Here is a 17,095-nt window from a genome sequence, read left to right as displayed (position 1 = left end):
CTGCCTGCGGCGACTCAGAATTGATGGGTGGACGGAGGCTGTTGCATCAGACGCTCGCTCCCTGGCCTGGAACAAACTGCTGGCTGCTGACAGCTCTTTAAAATAATAGCGTGGATGATCTATGAAGAGTTAAGATGATGCACAGCTGAAGCCTAACCTTCTGCTCTGTGTCTTAGTCCGTGCGGGCTCCTGCAACCGAACACCATGAATGGCGGCTGAAACTTCAGACGTCCGCTCCCCGCGCCTCTGGAGCTGGCAGTCGGAGGTCCGGGTGCCCCGACCTGCTATCTGGTGGGGACTCGCTTCCAGGTTCACTGGTGGCCATCCTCAGGCGCTGTCCCCACCTTGGGGGAGGCTATGGGCCCGTCTGGGGACCCGGGTATAAGGACCCTAACGCCATCATCAGCACCCACCCCCACAACCTAATCACCTGCCAAAGACCCCACCTCCTAACACCTTCCCCCTAACACACACGCATTTGGGGGAACACATTCAGTCCAGAACATTCAGCTTCCCAAACTTTTTTTTGTTTGTTTTAATTTACCTATTGCTTATTTTTAAATGTTTTTTTTCAGGTAGAAAAATAATCCATGTTCACCATAAAACCCTGAAATATCATGGTTAGATGTGTGATGAAGAAAGGGGAGTCCGGGGACTTCGCTGGCTGTCCAGTGACTGAGACTCCGAGCTCCCAGTGCCGGGGGCTCGGGCTAAATCTCTGGTCAGGGAGCTAGAACCCACAGACTGCATCTAGGAGCTGGTGCAGACGACTAAGACCCGGTGTGGCCACAGAAATAAATACTAGCAAAAGGGGGGCTGCCTCCAGCTCTTCCTCCCAGAAACTCGCTTCCTTCCAGAGAGTCAACGCACGTGTTAACTGGCGTTACGATCACTCTTCACCAAAGTAGGGCGCGTTGCCGTGCAGTTGCCCGTGTGCTCCTGACGGCGCAGCTCAGGGTTTCCCACCTCAGGAACCTGCACAGACAGCAGCGCTGCCTGGGGTCCTGTTGGAGGCGCAGCACGGCGGGTCCTCCAAGACCCCGGGGCCAGAATCTGCATCTACCAGCTTTCCAGGGTCCCGGCCGCCTCCCCAGCACTGAGCGTGGGAGACCTGCTGGTTCTGGGTCCCTCACTCTTCTCAGTGGGTTTATGGGCATAGTTTACGGAACCAATCCGCTAATGGTGAATATTTGTTTCCTTTTAAAAACATGCATACGGCACTATTCAACAGTGCCTCAACAAATATTCCTGTGTGTGTGTGGGAGTGTTTCAGTGTTTTACAAAGTTATCACCCTACACATTTTCTCGCTGTGTGTGTGCTAAGTCGCTCCAGCCGTGTCTGACTCTCTGCCACCCCATAGTCTGTAGCCCTCCAGGCTCCTCTGTCCATGGGACTCTCCAGGCAAGAACACGTGGGTGGGTTGCCTTTTCCTACTCCAAGAGATCTTCCCAACCCAGGAATCAAACCCGCATCTCTTAATGTCCTGCATGAGCAGACAGATTCTTCACCGCTAACGCCGCCTGGGAATCCCTGCTTAGGGAAATTGTATAAATATATTTTTTGAATGAACAGATAATGTCAATTTCCAACCAGAAACTTGGGCCAACTCCTCCAAATAGAGAGTGTGAGTGTTGTAGCCACACGTTCTGGGAAACAAACTCACTCAGAAGGACGATGCAGATAGTGGGGTGCAGTTTATTACACCGGCGGGCCCAAGGCAGAGTCTCCTCTTAGCCAAGGACCCGCCCAGTTTTTGTGAAAACCATATATACCCTAAGTGTACGTGCTCAAACCCGCCTCCCCAAATTCCCCGAAACTAGTCTGAACAAAGGAAAAGAAAGATACAATCCAAGCTAACCCGGGATTCGTATGCCTTAAGCCTAGGTAGTTAACAATGGACAATTATCAATAGGCCTGTGGTCATACCCCAATAAGCATAATAGAATTTATGATTCCATCCGGTTACACAGATAATTAGGGTATTCTTTTAGGACGGAGAGTCTAGGTAGGAGCCCTGGGGCTCTTCCATGGTTGGGGGGGGGGGGTCGGGTCTGGTTTTCCAGCTGGAATGTTGTTTCCATAGATACTGGGCGTACAGCTCAAAGTCCACAATCCGGCCCAAGATGGAGTCCTGCTTTCAAGGTGGAGCCTGTTCTGTCTGTTTCCTCCTTCATGAGGACCTGCCCGGGGGGTCCTCTTGGCCCACCTGACAGGTGGCAGATCAGCGAGCACCTCTGCAGCAGCCTCACCAGCCCGCCTCCTCCCCAGCAGCCAGCCCTCCGACTCTGATAGAGATGGTCCAGTCAGACCCTGGCCTGCCGCCCCAGCCGCTGCCCTGGGCCCGGCCTGACCTTGTCTTCTGCAGTCCACTGTCGGCCTGAGAGCCCGCGTCAGCCCTTCCAGTCCCCCGACAGCTGCCGCCCCCCCGCGCCCCCTCTGCCAGGGCTCCTGGGCCTGGTCTCCCTGGCGTCCCGCGTGCCCTGTCCGTCTGCCGTGGCTGGAGCCGTCTCCCTGCCTGCTGCTCCCGTGGGACCCCCGTCCCAGGGGAATCCTGCGGTCTCCTCTGCATCTGCGGAGGCAGCAGCTTGATTCCGGCTTCTTCAACTTCCTGCGGCCTGTTTCCAGTTCCAGGGCTGCCTCAACTCCAGGCAGGAAGCAGGCAGTGAACGAATGAATGAATAAATGAGCGAGTAAACGCCTTCAGATCCTACTGGGGCCCAGACAGGTGCACCTTCACATCCTCAGTCTTCTCTCACCATGTTAAGAGAAAGACTTCCCAGGTGGCACTGTGGTAGAGAGCCCCCTGCCGACGCAGGAGACCTAAGTGGTGTGGGTTCGGTCCCTGGGTTGGGAAGATCCCCTGGAGAAGAGAATGGCCACCAACCCTAGTATCCTGGCCTGGAGAATCCCAAGGACAGAGGAGCCTGGCGGGCTACAGTCCAGGGGGTCGCAGAGGGTGGGACAGGACTGAGTGCTTAGTGCCCATGCATGCTTGTTAATTACCAGCTGCATGTTTAGCCAAGAGCAGTGGGGGCCAGGTGAGCTTGGGCAAGGGGGTCAGATGGACAGGGAGACCCCTGGGGGAGGGTCTCCCAGTGAAGGCGGGCCTCTGATCCAAGCTCGTCCTCGGGCCAGAGCATGTGGTTTGTTCTGTTCGCTGCAGGGTAAGCTCACCAGGTGACACCCACTCACAGAGGACCGAGGAGCTGCCCCCAGGTCGTAGACCTGGGCTGACATCTCTGACGAGTAAAGCAAAGGGAAAAGAGTCGTAGCTGTACTTTGTGATTTTCAGTAGTTTTAGTTTACAAGCCAACTATTCATCACATTAAGACATTGATCTATAAATAAAATTGAAGGCAGTGATACATCTGGGTCTTTGCAGGCCTCAAGTCGAGGCGATGATCTGTAAATATATTTGTCTGTGTCATTGATCCCTTTTTTATTAATGTCGTGGCTTTCACTGTGGTTATCAATTTCATTCCGGATTACCAAAGTCCTTACAAAACCTTTGTTCCCTGGCGTGGGCTGCGTCGGTCAGCGCTTATGCGTTTGAGTAACATAAAGTTACATCCACTTCTGGCTGGAGTTCAGCTGTGTCGTTAATTTTCATTAGCTCTTCCTGTTCTTTCTATACTTCTACCCATTTTCAGTGTATTTTTCTATTATCTGGAGATGCTACTCCCTTGTGGAGTGCACATGACCTAAATGCTCTTGAAGGAGGGAGGTTACATTTCTGACTCCAGTACTTTGGCCACCTGAGGCGAACAGCTGACTCATTGAAAAAGACTCTGATGCTGGGAAAGACTGAGGGCGGAGGAGAAGGGGGCGACAGAGGATGAGATGTTGGAAGGCATCACCGACTCAATGGACGTGAACTTGGGAAGCCCTGGGAGATGGTGAGGGACAGGGAGGCCGTCCTGGCGTGCTGCAGTACACGGGGTCGCAAAGAGTCGGACACGACTTGTCAAATAAACAACAACAACACATTTCTGACGTGGGCTCACTGTATCTTCTGGGCAAAAGTTAAGCCTATTTTGTTAGTTATGTAAGATTTCTATTTTTTTTTTTTTATTAATCTTTTTTTTTGGCCGCTGGATCTTAGTTCCCAGAGCAGGGATGGAACCCAGGCCCCTGCGGTGGACGTGCACAGCCTTAGCCACTGGCCCAGGAAGTGCCCCGGCCTCTCACTGCCGTTCAGCAGTGTCTCTGCGGTCGGCGCCACAGCGGGCTTGTGGGCAGGCAGTATCATGTTTCCCGTGAACATTCTGCACGAGGCCATCCAGCCTAACTCCGTGTTGGCGGTGACTGCTGACACGGGAACAAGGGTGTCTGCTGCCTTTAGCTCTATTTTTAAAACTCTTTGTCTTTCTAGACAGCTATCACACTTATCCTGGTTACACTGTATTTTGCTTATATTAGAGCAAACTGGTAAAACTTGGATATAAAAAAAAAAAAAACACGCACAAACACACACACATACACACACAGCCCTGGAAGGCTGCCCTTTCAGGCTGCATAATGCTGCTCAGTGCCATCGCTAGCTACACGACCAGCCTTCCAGGTGACGCAGATCCCAGCCTAAATGCAGATACCGTTTTCTCCACTCAGAACCCCCGGGACTGTGATAATAACCAGGCATATCTTATTTTTTCTAAATGGAAATAGTTTTCTTTTGATTTCTTTTTATCAGAGTAAAATTCTCAGATACTATCAAAAAGTTTGAAAAAGAAGGCGGGAGAAGCCGCTACTCTCAGTGACTGCTTGTGCCCCCAACGTGGCTCGTGCCTGGGCATCCTGGAGCATGGGGCTTTCTCTTGGGCCTCCCCTGGCATGGAGGTGGGCGGGAGCCTAGAGGGTTGGTGCCTCCAGGGGCAGCCCTCGGCCCAGCTCGGCTTCTTCCCCAGCCAGATGGGATTGGAGGGTCACTGGGCACGTCCAGCTGCCCATACCCTCACCGGGGTGCTCACCATCCTGGCAGGACCCCCACCGCACTCAGGCCTCCATCAAACCTGACCCTCTGAGGTCCCTGTCTCAAGGTCTGCTTCTGGAAGAATACAGCTCAACAGAGCAGTTAAAAGAAACAAAACCTACTGCTAAGCATCAAACAACGAACCAGAAATAACCAAGGGAAAGTTATTCTTCCTAATTTTTCTAAATTCAAACTTGGTTTCCTCCTCCCTCAACCCCAAATTCTTTCTTTCTTACACACACACAGACACTGGGGAGAATGAGGGGGGGTCCTACTCCGTCCTTTCTGTTTCCCAAAGCCCTCGTGTGCCTGGGGAATGGACCAGTTGTGACGGTGGGGTCCAGCAGAGGATGCACTGACCCCCAGGGGCGGGGGCAGGGCTGGCAGACAGACACACCCTTGGGCATCTCAGGCGGCTCCTTCTCCCTCCGAGCCCAGAGCCAGCAGACGTGGTCCCAGCTTCCTGCTGGTTCTTCCCTCTGCCCAGGGGGGCCGCCCTGCCCCGTGCTCACAGCAACACTGCCTCAACCCACCCAGCCCCAACCAGACATGACCTCTACTTTGAAACTGACTTTGGGTCTCTTCCTCCGTGTTCCCAGACGTCTCCCCGGGTCAGAATTCCCCGGCACCCGCGTGTTGGCCCTTGCCTGTCTCTCCCAAAGGACGGGACCTGGGAGACACTTGTCTGAGTCCTAAGAGGCCTCCAGAACACGCATCCCCCGATGGACTGAAGTGGAGAGGTTGTCAGTGTCCACAGCAGCAGGGTGGGGAATCCCTGGTGGAGTCGCTTGGCTCTCAAGGGTCCCACAGGAAGTTGTGGGCTCATCGTGATTATTTTAATTATCCACACTACAGCATTTTTCATTCTTTGGGAGAATTTTTAACAGGTCCTTTAAAAAAAGTTATTAAGTGGTCTTGTATTAAACTCTTGTGCTAATGCTATTTAGCACATAATGAGCTTAGACGTTAATTGTTCCACGTCAGGGTGGGTTTACCATGAGCTGGGCAGTAGTCTAAGCTTTTAAAAACACGTCAGTTCACTTAGCATCCCCAAGATCCCAGAAGGTGCATCAGACACAGGACTGTGGTCATCCCTCGGCTTGCAGGGGGAGGGGGGCGGGGTTGGGCGAGTCGGCGCAGACGGTGCTGGCTGGGGCTTCCTGGCGGGCTACCCGGGGACTTCAGGGGCCTTTCCATGTGTTCCCTGAAGGACCAAGCGCTGCTCGAATGGTGTTATGCTGGTGAAAAATGGGCCCCTCTAAAAACACTGATTCAACAGTGTGAATACTTATTAGGTATTTAAGTCTTAGCATTCACCCAGCAACGCTGCTGCTACAAAACATCTTTCTTATGTTGCTTCTGTAACATTTATACTGCATTAAAAAAATAGCAAGACAAAGAAATAATAACTACCCGGAAGAAAACAATTATCTGTCACCTGGCGAGCGATTTATTGGAGGTTGGACCCGTGGCTTGGGAGACCCGGGACTCTGTGTAGACAGCATAATTTTCTTATTAGTATAGAGTGAATCTTTAGCAAAAGTCAAATGCTGCCTAAACACCAGCTTTTCAATGAGGCATGTTTTAAGCAGCGTGGTTGCAAAAGACACACCCGTAAATTGGGAGACCAGCGTCAGTCAAGGTCTCGTGTTACCCAACCGCGTGTCTCCTTTGCGAAAGCGTGATTCATCTCTTGGGTGCCAGGAAAGTGCTCCTTGTGGAGAGCGGGAGCGTGCAGCCGAAGGCCCCTGGGCCTGGGCAATGCCTGCTGGCCCTTGCCACCGGCCACCTGTCTGAGGACCACGGAAAGGTGCACATGTTCTGTTGTTCAGAGAGCAATTTCTACAGGTTTTTAAAGAGTGGACATTTATACCAATATGTATTTTGCTTCTTTGTCTTCCTTCTGGTCAGATGGTAAGAGCTGGCTTGTGCCACGAGACAGGCATTTCTGTGACCACAAACCGCATCACCACTAGAGCTTAATGGTATCAAGACTAAAAGCCTCCGGAGTCCACTGAGCGGGTGGGGAAGGGCGCCTATCTGGTTTGGTGCTAACCTAGGGGTGTTTTCAGGATTTTACTTGGAAAACGAGGCAAGTTGAACCTTTTGTTTCTCAGTTGATTTCCCCAAAGAAAATAAATAGAAAATAAATTATTTCATTTGAGTAAGTGGTACATTTAGTACCGGAATTATGGGAACACTGTAGTGTTCAGCTAGGGAGTATTCGCTCAGAGTTTATGGAATGCTTGGTAGAACTTTTCACAGCATTTATTGATCTATTTCTGGCATATGAATCCCTAGACAGGAACTGTCTATGGGCCAGATTTTACGACCTCAATATAGATCCAAAGCTTTTAATGTACCTTCTGCCTTTGTCATCATGTCACTGAGGAAATCAGAGTGGGTAGGAATGGCCCCCTGACATCAAATTCCATGTTTAATTATAGTAAGATGGCTCTGTTTTACATGGCCCTCACATCGGAAGATTTGAGAATAGTTCTTAGCTGATCTGGCCATGTGGCCTCTGGAATTAACTGAACTGGAGACCCTCCTTTGTTCTTAGCTGATCTGGCCACGTGGCCTCTGGAATTAACTGAACTGGAGACCCTCCTTTGTTCTTAGCTGATCTGGCCACATGGCCTCTGGAATTAACTGAACTGGAGACCCTCCTTCGTGCCAACAATGCAGAACCACTGCTGTGTTCCGGGGCCTCCGGACACAGCTAAACCTGCCTTCCGCTGCTGCCAAGAGAACCGCCACAATAGCATCACGCTGACACCCAAACAGGCATTCTTGTCGGCCTGTGTGTGTGTGCGTGCGTGCGCTTAGTTGCTCAGTCATGTCTGACTCTGCGGCCCGATGGGCTGCAGCCCGCCAGGCTGCTCTGTCCATGGGATTTTCCAGGCAAGAATGCTGGAGTGGGTTGCCATGCCCTTCTTCAGGGGATCTTCCCCACCCAGGGATCAAACCTGGGCCTCCTGCATTACGGGTGGATGCTTTACCATCAGAGCCACCAGGGGAGGCTTTATTGAGGTACCAATGATGAGCAAGACTCTTGATAGTCCCTGGGACTGCAAGGATATCCAACCAGTCCATCCTAAAGGAGATCAGTCCTGGGCGTTCATTGGAAGAACTGATGCTGAAGCTGAAACTACAGTACTTTGGCCACCTGATGAGAAGAGCTGACTCATTGGAAAAGACTGTGATGCTGGGAAAGATTGAAGGCAGGGGGAGAAGGGGATGACAGAGGATGAGATGGCTGGATGGCATCACCGACTCGATGGACGAGTTTGGGTAGGCTCCGGGAGTTGGTGATGGACGGGGAGGCCTGGCGTGCTGCGATTCATGGGGTCATGAAGAGTCGGACACAACTGAGCGCCTGAACTGAACTGAACTGAACTGAATGATGAGCATATAAAAACACACCTATGTGATGTACTGAATTTGGTGAGTCTGGAGATTATCCCTTTCCCACAGTCAGTAAACTTATCCCTCACCTCCCAACTCCTCATGCCCCTCTCTTTTTGTGGTAAGAACACTGAACATGAGACCTACACTCTTAGCTAATTTTCAGGGATTCGATAGAGTAATGTTCAGTGGGGGCACCACACTGTACAACAGGCCTCTGGAAACCGCTTCTCCGGCACACCTGAAACTTCATGCCCGTTTGCTGACAGGTCTCCCCTCCCCAGCCCCCGGCTCACCGTCCCACCCTCTGCTTCTTCGAGTCTGATAATTTTGGATTCCTCGGGTGAGTGGACTCATGTGGGATTTGTCCCTCGTGACTGGCTTATTTCACCTACCATGATGTTCTCCTGGCTCATCCAGGGTGTAGTACAGAAGAGAAGATAATGTATATTCTTTTTCAAGATTGGATTGTGTTTGATGGTGTGCATACATTTTCTTTATCCACTTGTTGATGGACACACGGATTGTTTCCACATCCTGGCTGTTGTAACTGATGTGGCAATGAACTTGGGAGTGCAGAGTGCTGAGGCCTGGAGTAAGCTGTTCCCACACGTGCAGAGACTCCCCCTCTACTGATGTCATTCACCGGATGGTTCACTTTTCACTAGAGATGAACCCGCATTGACGCATCGCAATCACCCGTTAAACACCAAGTCCCCATCCGCCACCCCCTCCACCCTGACCCTGGCCCCTGGTATCTGTTAACACCAAAATACTTCCTGACTCTATGAATTTGACCATTCTAGGTACCTCGTATATTTTTAATTCAAGTAAAGTTGACTTACACCCTTGTATTACTGTCTGGTGTATAGCAAGGTGATTTGGTTACATGGCCCAGTGGTAAAGAATCCGCCTGCAATGCAGGAGACACAGGTTCGACCCCTGGGTTGGGAAGATCCCCTGGAGAAGGGCATGGCAACCCACTCCAGTATCCTTGCCTGGAGAATCCCATGGATGAAGGAGCCTGATGGGCTACGGTCCATGGGGTCACCAAAGAGTCGGACACGACTGAGCGAGTAAACAACAGCAACTTGTGTTTTTTATATATTTATTTAGTCCCTCAGTCGTGTCTGACTCTTTGGTGACCCTGTAGCCCGCCAGGCTCCTCTGTCCATGGGATTCTCCAGGCACGAATACTGGAGTGAGCTGCCATTCTTTTCTCCAGGGTTACATATATAACTGAATATACATTCCTCTTTTCTTGGCTGTGCTGCCAGGCCTGCAGGACCCCAGCTCCCTGACCAGGCACTGAACCGAGGACACGGCAGTGAAAGCACCGAGTCCTAGCCATTGGACCAGCAGGGAATTCTCTCTCTATATCTGCTCTTTTTCAGCTTCTTTTCCATCATAGGTTATTGCAAGCTATTGGATAGAGCTTCCCGTGCTACACGGCAGGTCCTAGTTGCTTCTCTCTTTTGTATCTAGCAGTGCGTATCTGTTAATCCCAAACTCTTAATTTATCTCCCCCCACCAGCCCCTCTGATACACATCGGTTTGTTTTCTGTGTCTGTGAGTCTGTTTCTGCTTTGTAAATAAGTTCATTGTATGGTTTGTTTTTTTTTAGATTACGCACACAAGTGATATCATGCAGTATTTGTCTTCCTCTGACACGCTGTGTATATCTTAAGTCAGTACGGGGTCATAGGTGCATATGGCTTCTTGGCTCCCTTTTCTTGTTTCCCTTGCTCGTCTCCTTCCTGTTGCTGGCTTCCCAGTTAGGTCTGGTCTGTCTTGATTGACCTTCAGGCTACAAACGAGGCCCTGGCTCTTGTGTCCTGTGGGGGCTCACCCGAGCACGGCTCACTGTAGGGGAGTGGGGTGGGAGCCCCGGGGCTCTGATGGGACGACACTTGCCCCGGGAAGTCATCTGGAGATGGGGGAGCAGAGTGCAGACACGTGCTTCAGTGTCTCCTCACGTATCGACAGGAGCGTGTGGCTTTCCCCCAACCGGACCCGAGTCTGGGGCAACTCAGAAAGCGAGCTGCGTGTCCCCAGGGAGATCGCAGGGCAATCAGGCCAGGAGTCGGCCGCTCTTTTGGGGACCGCTCAGTGCTAGAACGCTGAGCAAGGCAGGGGTCATCCCTTGTACTAGCTTCGTTTTGTTTTTTTTAATGTAACCATATATTTAGCACTTGGTTCCACTTCGCAACACGTAGGCCCGGATCATTCCTCTGGAAGCTGCAGAACGCTCCGTGACGAGGTTGCATCACACCTGGGCTTGCCCTTCTCTCCCGAACAGCTTGTGTGTCCACGAGGTGGGCTTCCTGGCTCCCTCTTTCTGCTTCCCGGTTCCGACTGCTTATTAACTTTGGGCTCATCCCTAAGGTCAGTGTTCCCAGTGGTTAATGTCTGCTAACCCTCTGACATAAAGCTGCCAGGAGGAGGCTTCAGCTGGTTTACTGCGAGGCCTTTCTGAGCCATAGGTTAATATATTAATGAGGACTGTGGTGGCTACCCCACATTAAATAACGGCTGTGAGTGACTGGAAGAAAAACATGCTCATGTTCTCCTGCAGAGCCTGAGATTGATGAGAATGGATCACTCTGCCAAGAGAACTCAAAAATATTACAACCTTTTATTCCTCTGCAGCTCAGATGACTGTGTCTTCATTTCTACGTTATTGCAAAAAAAACCCTCTCACGATGGTTCTGAGCTAAAAACATATTAAATCATCACGTTAATTATATCGAAACAGCCCACTGAGACTCTGTCCCTAATCTGGTTTAAACTTGGCATCTCCAGCTCATCCAATATTTTATTTCTATGCGGGGTCATATTAGTCAGTTGGGCAGGAGCGGCTCTATTTATTTATCTTATTAGTTTATTTTGGTCAAGTAGTAAATTATGATAGAATTATGATAATGCCTCCATTTATACATATTTCATGATCACATACAAACTTGATGTGTAAAGTCTAAATAGAGCAGAACTACTGATCCTTCCGCAACTGTTCCCTCTGCTTTCCCAGAGGAATTTAAGCGGCTCAGGATATTCTGGATTCTATTTTTTTCTCCAAAACGCTCCCGTTTTAGTGTTTTGTTTGCGGCATGACCGCTCTGTGCAAGGAGAGACAGGAGAGTCACAGAGTGTGACAATGTGCTTTAACCGAAGGGAAAAAGGTGCGGGTGGGGGTGGGGCACAGCTTGGGCCCCAGGACTTGTCTGTTGCTGGCAGGTTTCACCCAGGATGCCCAGGGAGAGCAGCCGGGGGGCCTGGGCCCCCCGAGACCCGCACAGGCCCTCAGTGTCTCTAGGACCATCCAGGGAGGCACATGCAAACCCGACAGCCTTCCTCCAGTTCCTTAGACTCATTTCCTGGCAGCCTCCTCCCGACAGAGGGGCTGGTCCTGCTGACCCTCAGGCTGGGGCAAGAGCATCTTTCCTGGGCAAGGCATCCCAGGGCACCTTCATTAACACGGGAAATCTCTCATGGCTCAGGCTCTGGCCCTGAGCTTCACGGCTCAGGAACTTGACGGCAGCAGAAGTCCTAGGGTGCACGGGTGAGAGGGGCCTGGAGCTGTTGGGGAGTGCTGCCCGACCCCAGGCAGGGGCAGGGCTAGGCTCCTCGGTTCAGGAGGTGAGGGGGGCAGGCGTCCCTCCTCCAGCCTGTGGTGTCCAGAGCGCAGATGAGAGAGGGCAGGAGAGCCAATCTCCACAGTCACCTGGGATGCTGCCACTTCAGGGAACCACCCAAGGGTCTGTCCAATGGCTCAGCTGGTAAAGCCCCTGCATGCCAGTGCAGGAGATGCAAGAGACGTGAGTTCAATCCCTGGGCCAGGAAGATCCCATAGGGAAGGAAATGGAAGCCCACTCCAGTTTTCTTGACTGGAAATTCCATGGACAGAGGAACCTGGTGGGACATAGTCCATGAGGTCACCACGAGTTGGGCATGACTGAGTGTGCACACACACACACACACACACACATAAGGCATCCGTCCTTCTCTGGGTCTAGTGTCTCTCTTCCACAGTGGGCTCTCGGGGCCAGGATCACTGAGGGAGAGGCAGGCAGTGGACACAGGTGGCCCAGATAAACCCAGGTAAAGGCACAGGGGGTCGGGGCAGGTGGGTCCTCCTGGGGACAAACAGCTCATGCAGCAGGGACCCACTGAACTGTCATGTGTGGGATACACACAAGCCCGGACCTCTGCAGGAGTGGGGTGACCGGAAACGAATGGATTGAGACTATGGCAGCCTTCCCAGGGTCCCCTCCTAGGCTGCCTCTTCGAGGAAGAACCCCCCCCCCCCCGCCATGGACACTCCGTCATGGGAGGGTGAGCAGGGAGGTCATGAGCTGAGATCGTACCCAGGTCCCCAGGTCCCGGGGGGAGGGCAGGGGTTGTCACCTCCCTCTCCAAGTCCACCCCAGGGTCTTGGGCAGCCTGGACCCCATCGTCACGGCTGCCCCCGGTCCCCATCTTCTCTTAGTATCTCTGGTCTCCCTTCCCATTCTCTCATTTGTTGCCAAGTCTCCATTTCTCGGTGGCCAGTTTGGCAGATAGCAGCAGCTGCCGTCTACGGGGTCGCACAGAGTCGGACACGACTGACTCGACTCAGCAGCAGCTCTACTGTTATTGGAATAAAACAAATAACGGAGGCAACGCTTCGATAAGACAGAAAATCACTAACCACCTTCAAGGTGGAATCAGACCTTTTGGATGTGTGTGCTGGAGAAGGATGGCTTTTTACCTGATTCTCTTAAATTCATGACTGCGAACCCGGGCAGCTGCCGTGATCTAAGGCACTGACTGTAATCAGATGAGGATACTTGTGAATTAGCAGGTCTGACTGATGTTGAGTGGGAGGAAGGATAAGCTTGAAGGATTTTTCTGTACCCATGTTGGGAGGACTCACATTTTAATTAGGGTTCGATGGCACGTCGGATCTTAGTTACACAGTGCGAATCACGCACACGTCAGTGTGTTTCCCCCAAATTTGGTATCACCTTGCCACGCGATAGCTCTGGGTCAGCTTCCTCCCATGAGCACCTAGGAAGGGTGTGTGGTGCCGTGGAGGTGAAGTGTGGGAACCTTGCTTCCCTTTAGGCTCCACTGTTACACATTCTGGTCCTGGTCCAACAGCATCACAATTTCTATTGCAATCATCAAACATGACTTAGAAAACTCACGAGGAAAAGGAAGCCTGTTGCATTGACCCCTCTTTCTGCCATTCCTTTTTCCTTCCTGATGCTCCAAGATTCCTTCTTTTGTCATTTCCGTAACATCTGAAGACCTTCCTTTAGCCATGTTTGAAGGGTTGTTGGGGCTTCCCCAGGGGCTCAGTAGTAAAGAATCCGCCTGCCAATGCAGGAAACACGGGTTCAATCCCTGGGTCAGGAAGCTCCCCTGAAGAAGGGAATGGCAACCCACTCTAGTATCCTTGCCTGGAGAATTCGGTGGACAGAGGAGCCTGGCAGGCTACAGTCCACGGGGTGGCAAAGAATCAGACACGACAGACCACACACACGTGAAGGGCTATTAGCAACAAATTCTTTTAGTTTTTTCTTCTGAGGATGTCTTCTTTCCCTTTAGTCCTAAAGGATAGTTTTACTGAGGTGACAGAATTTGTGGCTCACAGGTCATTTTTCCAGCCCTGGACAAGTGTCATGCCTTTTCCTCTGGTCTCTGGGGTTTCAGATGACAAAGCTGCTCTAATTGAATTGATGTTCATCTATCGGTAATTCGTGCTTTTTTTCTGGCTGCTTTCACGATTCTCTGAGTTTCCTGAGTTTAATTGCGACATGTCTTGGATGGACTTCTTTGGGTCTATCCTGGTTAGGATAGGCTCAGCGTCTCGAACCTGCAGTGTGCGTCTTTTCCCACATTCCCCAGTTTTTCAGCCACTGTTCCGTGGGCTCCTCTTTTGGTGTCTGTGCATGTTCATCTGTGTCTGACTCTTTGCAGCCCATGGACTGTAGCCCACCAGTCTCCTCTGTCCATTGAATTTTCCAGGCATGACTACTGAAGTGGGTTGCCATTTCCTTCTCCAGGGGGCTTTCCCAACCCAGGAATCAAACCAGCATCTCCCACCTCCTGCATTGGCAGGCGGGTTCCGAGTCACCAGGGGAGCCTTCTTTCAGTTCCACCGCTGTGCTCTCTTCTGGGCTCTGGCGTGGGGGCTGCGGGATCTCTGGGTACTGTCCAGCAGGCCCTGAGCTCTATGCACGTCTCTCAGTCAATTTTCTCTGTTACTGAGATCGTGTAGACTCTGTTGATCTGTCCTCAAGGTCACTGATCCTGGCCTCTGTCGTCCCTGATCCACGACTGAGGGTGGCCACTGAGTTTCTATTTTGGTTATTGTAGTTTTCAGTTCTGTGATTTTCTTTGGTTCTTTTTAAAAAATAACCTATTTTTTTTTTCTATTCCTCTGCCAAGGTTTCTACCATTTCATCCGTTTTCAGAGAACCTGGAGTTCCTCACTGGTGCGTGTGTGTTCATGGCTGCTTTAAAGCCCTGCCCGATGATTTCAGCATCTGATCTGGTCTTGGTGCGGACACTGTCTGATTGCCTTTTCTCACTCCGGTGGTGATATTCCTAGTTCTTGGAATGACGTGTGGTCTTCACTTGTGTCCAGGACACTGAAGTTACTATGTTAGGAGGCTGGTGCCATTTGGGTCTTCTATTTCAGCAGGCGGTCGCCTCGTTTAGGTTCAGCACACAGTTCTCGGCTTACTTCCTTGGGCGGTGGTACCAATGGCAGTTTGATGCTTGGCGTGCTCAGTCTGCCTGTTGCCTGGTGCTGGTGGGGCTCCCCTGGTCCCTGCTGGTGCCATCTGAGGGGGTAAGGGAGTCTTCCCCAGGCCAGGCCACCTGATGCCTCAAGGAGATGAGTCCCCAGCCCCAGAGCCTAGAGTGTCTCCTGGCCCAGATGGCGGGTCCTCCCCCGCCCCTGCCACCGGGCCTCTGGGTGTCCAGTGTCTCTAGGTGTGTGCGGAGTATATCCTCTGGCCACTTTTGGCCATTCCCCGCTGATGTTCTGGGTGACCTGGTCTTGTCATGGGGCAGAACTCCCGTTTGTCGTGGGAGAGGGACCAGCCTACCCAGATCACCTCCTGTTTAGGGCTGCGCGTCAGGAGATGCCCGGCCTGGGCCCTGTGCTGCTGGTCAGGAGTTGTGAGACACCCCCCTGGCCTGGTGTCCCTCCAGCCTGGGCCCCTGACCAACCTGCTTCCCTCTGCCCATCTTTCAGAGTTCTCCTTCGGGTCTTCCTAGACCTAATCTGCTCTTTATCACAAGACCCTATTTTAATTCTCTGTACAGCATTTATCAATCATAACCTGATACTTAATTGATGAATTATAATTATCAATTACATTTGCCCTTTTCCTAAAGTATAAGCATGGGACTTTCCCTGGTGGCTCAGATGATAAAGAATCTGCCTGCAGCGCAGGAGACCCAGGTTTGATCCGTGGATTGGGAAGATCCCTTGGAGAAGGGAACAGCCACCCACTCCAGTATTTCTTCCTGAAGAATTCCATGGACAGAGGAACATGGTGGGCTGCAGTCCATGGAGTTGCAAAGAGTCAGACACGACTGAGTGACTAACACTTTCATTGTTTTGGGCTTCCTGGATAGCTCAGGTGGTAAAGAATCTGCCTACAATGCAGGAGACCCCACTTTGATTCCTGGGTTGGGAAGACCTGCTGGAGAAGGGATAGGTTACCCACTCCAGGATTCCAGGACTTCCTGTTGGCTCAGTTGGTAAAGAATCCAGAGTTGGACACAACTGAGCAACTTTCACTTTCACATCAAGCATAGGGTAGCTGAGCTGTAAGCTCTGTTGTCTATTTATGTAAGTATCTATTTACCAACTCTATTTATGCAAATATTCTAAGTGCCTAAGGTGGTTCAGACAGTAAAGAATCTGCCTGCAATGCAGGAGACTGGAGTTTGATTCCTGGATCAGGCTGATCTCCTGGAGAAGGGAATGGTAACCCACTCCAGTATTCTTGCCTGGAGAATCCCATGAACAGAGGAGCCTTGCAGGCTACAATCCATAGGGTTGCACTGAGTTGGACACAACTGAACGACTTTCACTATTATTTTTTTGCAGAATAGCATAGAGTACAGAGAAAGTCAATACTGGTGAGCTGAATGGATGAAACTAGAAAGAAAAAGAAGAGGGCAACTGCGGACGTCTTCTCCAGCCCAAGCAAGACATCAGGTCACGCTGCTTAGAACATGGAGGAAGGACACCTATGTCCTAGGATGGGTCAGGCGTGTGCAGACGCTGTGCACAGAGGAAGCGGGATTCTCCTTCTCTGCAGGTATCAGTGGATGGACGATGACAGTGTGACTCTGTAAACAGCCCGAGGCAAGAGTGAGGGTGTAGGTGCGTCTAGGGGAGCACTAAATCGAGGAGCTTGGGCAGCTTGCGCCTGGCTGGGCTGGTGCCACGTTTGCACTGACCACTGGCATCATCTCACAGAAGCCCCATGGCCCATCTCGGGGAAGCGGGGAAGCTCTCTGCCACCCCTCTGGGGTGCCCCGGAGAAGCAGGTCCTTTGTCTGCCCCTCTGCTGTTGGCTGTATGGACCACTGGAATAACTGCGAGAGCGGCTGACCTCATCATGTCCCGCTCCTCATGGGAAGAGGGAAAGCCGGTTGATAACTACCGCCAGCAAGCGCGCTCCGCTCGTCTGGCCGGTCCTGGGACAATA

General features: G+C 51.6%; 1 protein-coding gene across 1 annotated transcript in view; it reads right to left on the bottom strand.

Moving 5' to 3' along the window:
* Positions 1-12,854, bottom strand: part of NOM1 (nucleolar protein with MIF4G domain 1) — a 28,241-nt gene extending 15,387 nt beyond the window's left edge. The window contains exons 1-3 of the mRNA XM_055589428.1: positions 12,743-12,854; positions 4,190-4,306; positions 888-1,004 (exon numbers count right to left, since the gene is read on the bottom strand). Of these exons, the coding sequence (XP_055445403.1) occupies positions 888-1,004; positions 4,190-4,306; positions 12,743-12,854 (346 nt within the window). The remainder of the gene's footprint in view (positions 1-887; positions 1,005-4,189; positions 4,307-12,742) is intronic.
* Between the last annotated feature and the right edge of the window lie 4,241 nt (positions 12,855-17,095).

This window comes from Bubalus kerabau, chromosome 8 (assembly GCF_029407905.1).
Source record: "Bubalus kerabau isolate K-KA32 ecotype Philippines breed swamp buffalo chromosome 8, PCC_UOA_SB_1v2, whole genome shotgun sequence".
In the NCBI taxonomy this organism is placed as follows: domain Eukaryota; kingdom Metazoa; phylum Chordata; class Mammalia; order Artiodactyla; family Bovidae; genus Bubalus; species Bubalus kerabau.
The sequence above is the reverse complement of the archived record's forward strand: the minus strand, read 5'-3'. Positions and strand labels throughout refer to the sequence as shown.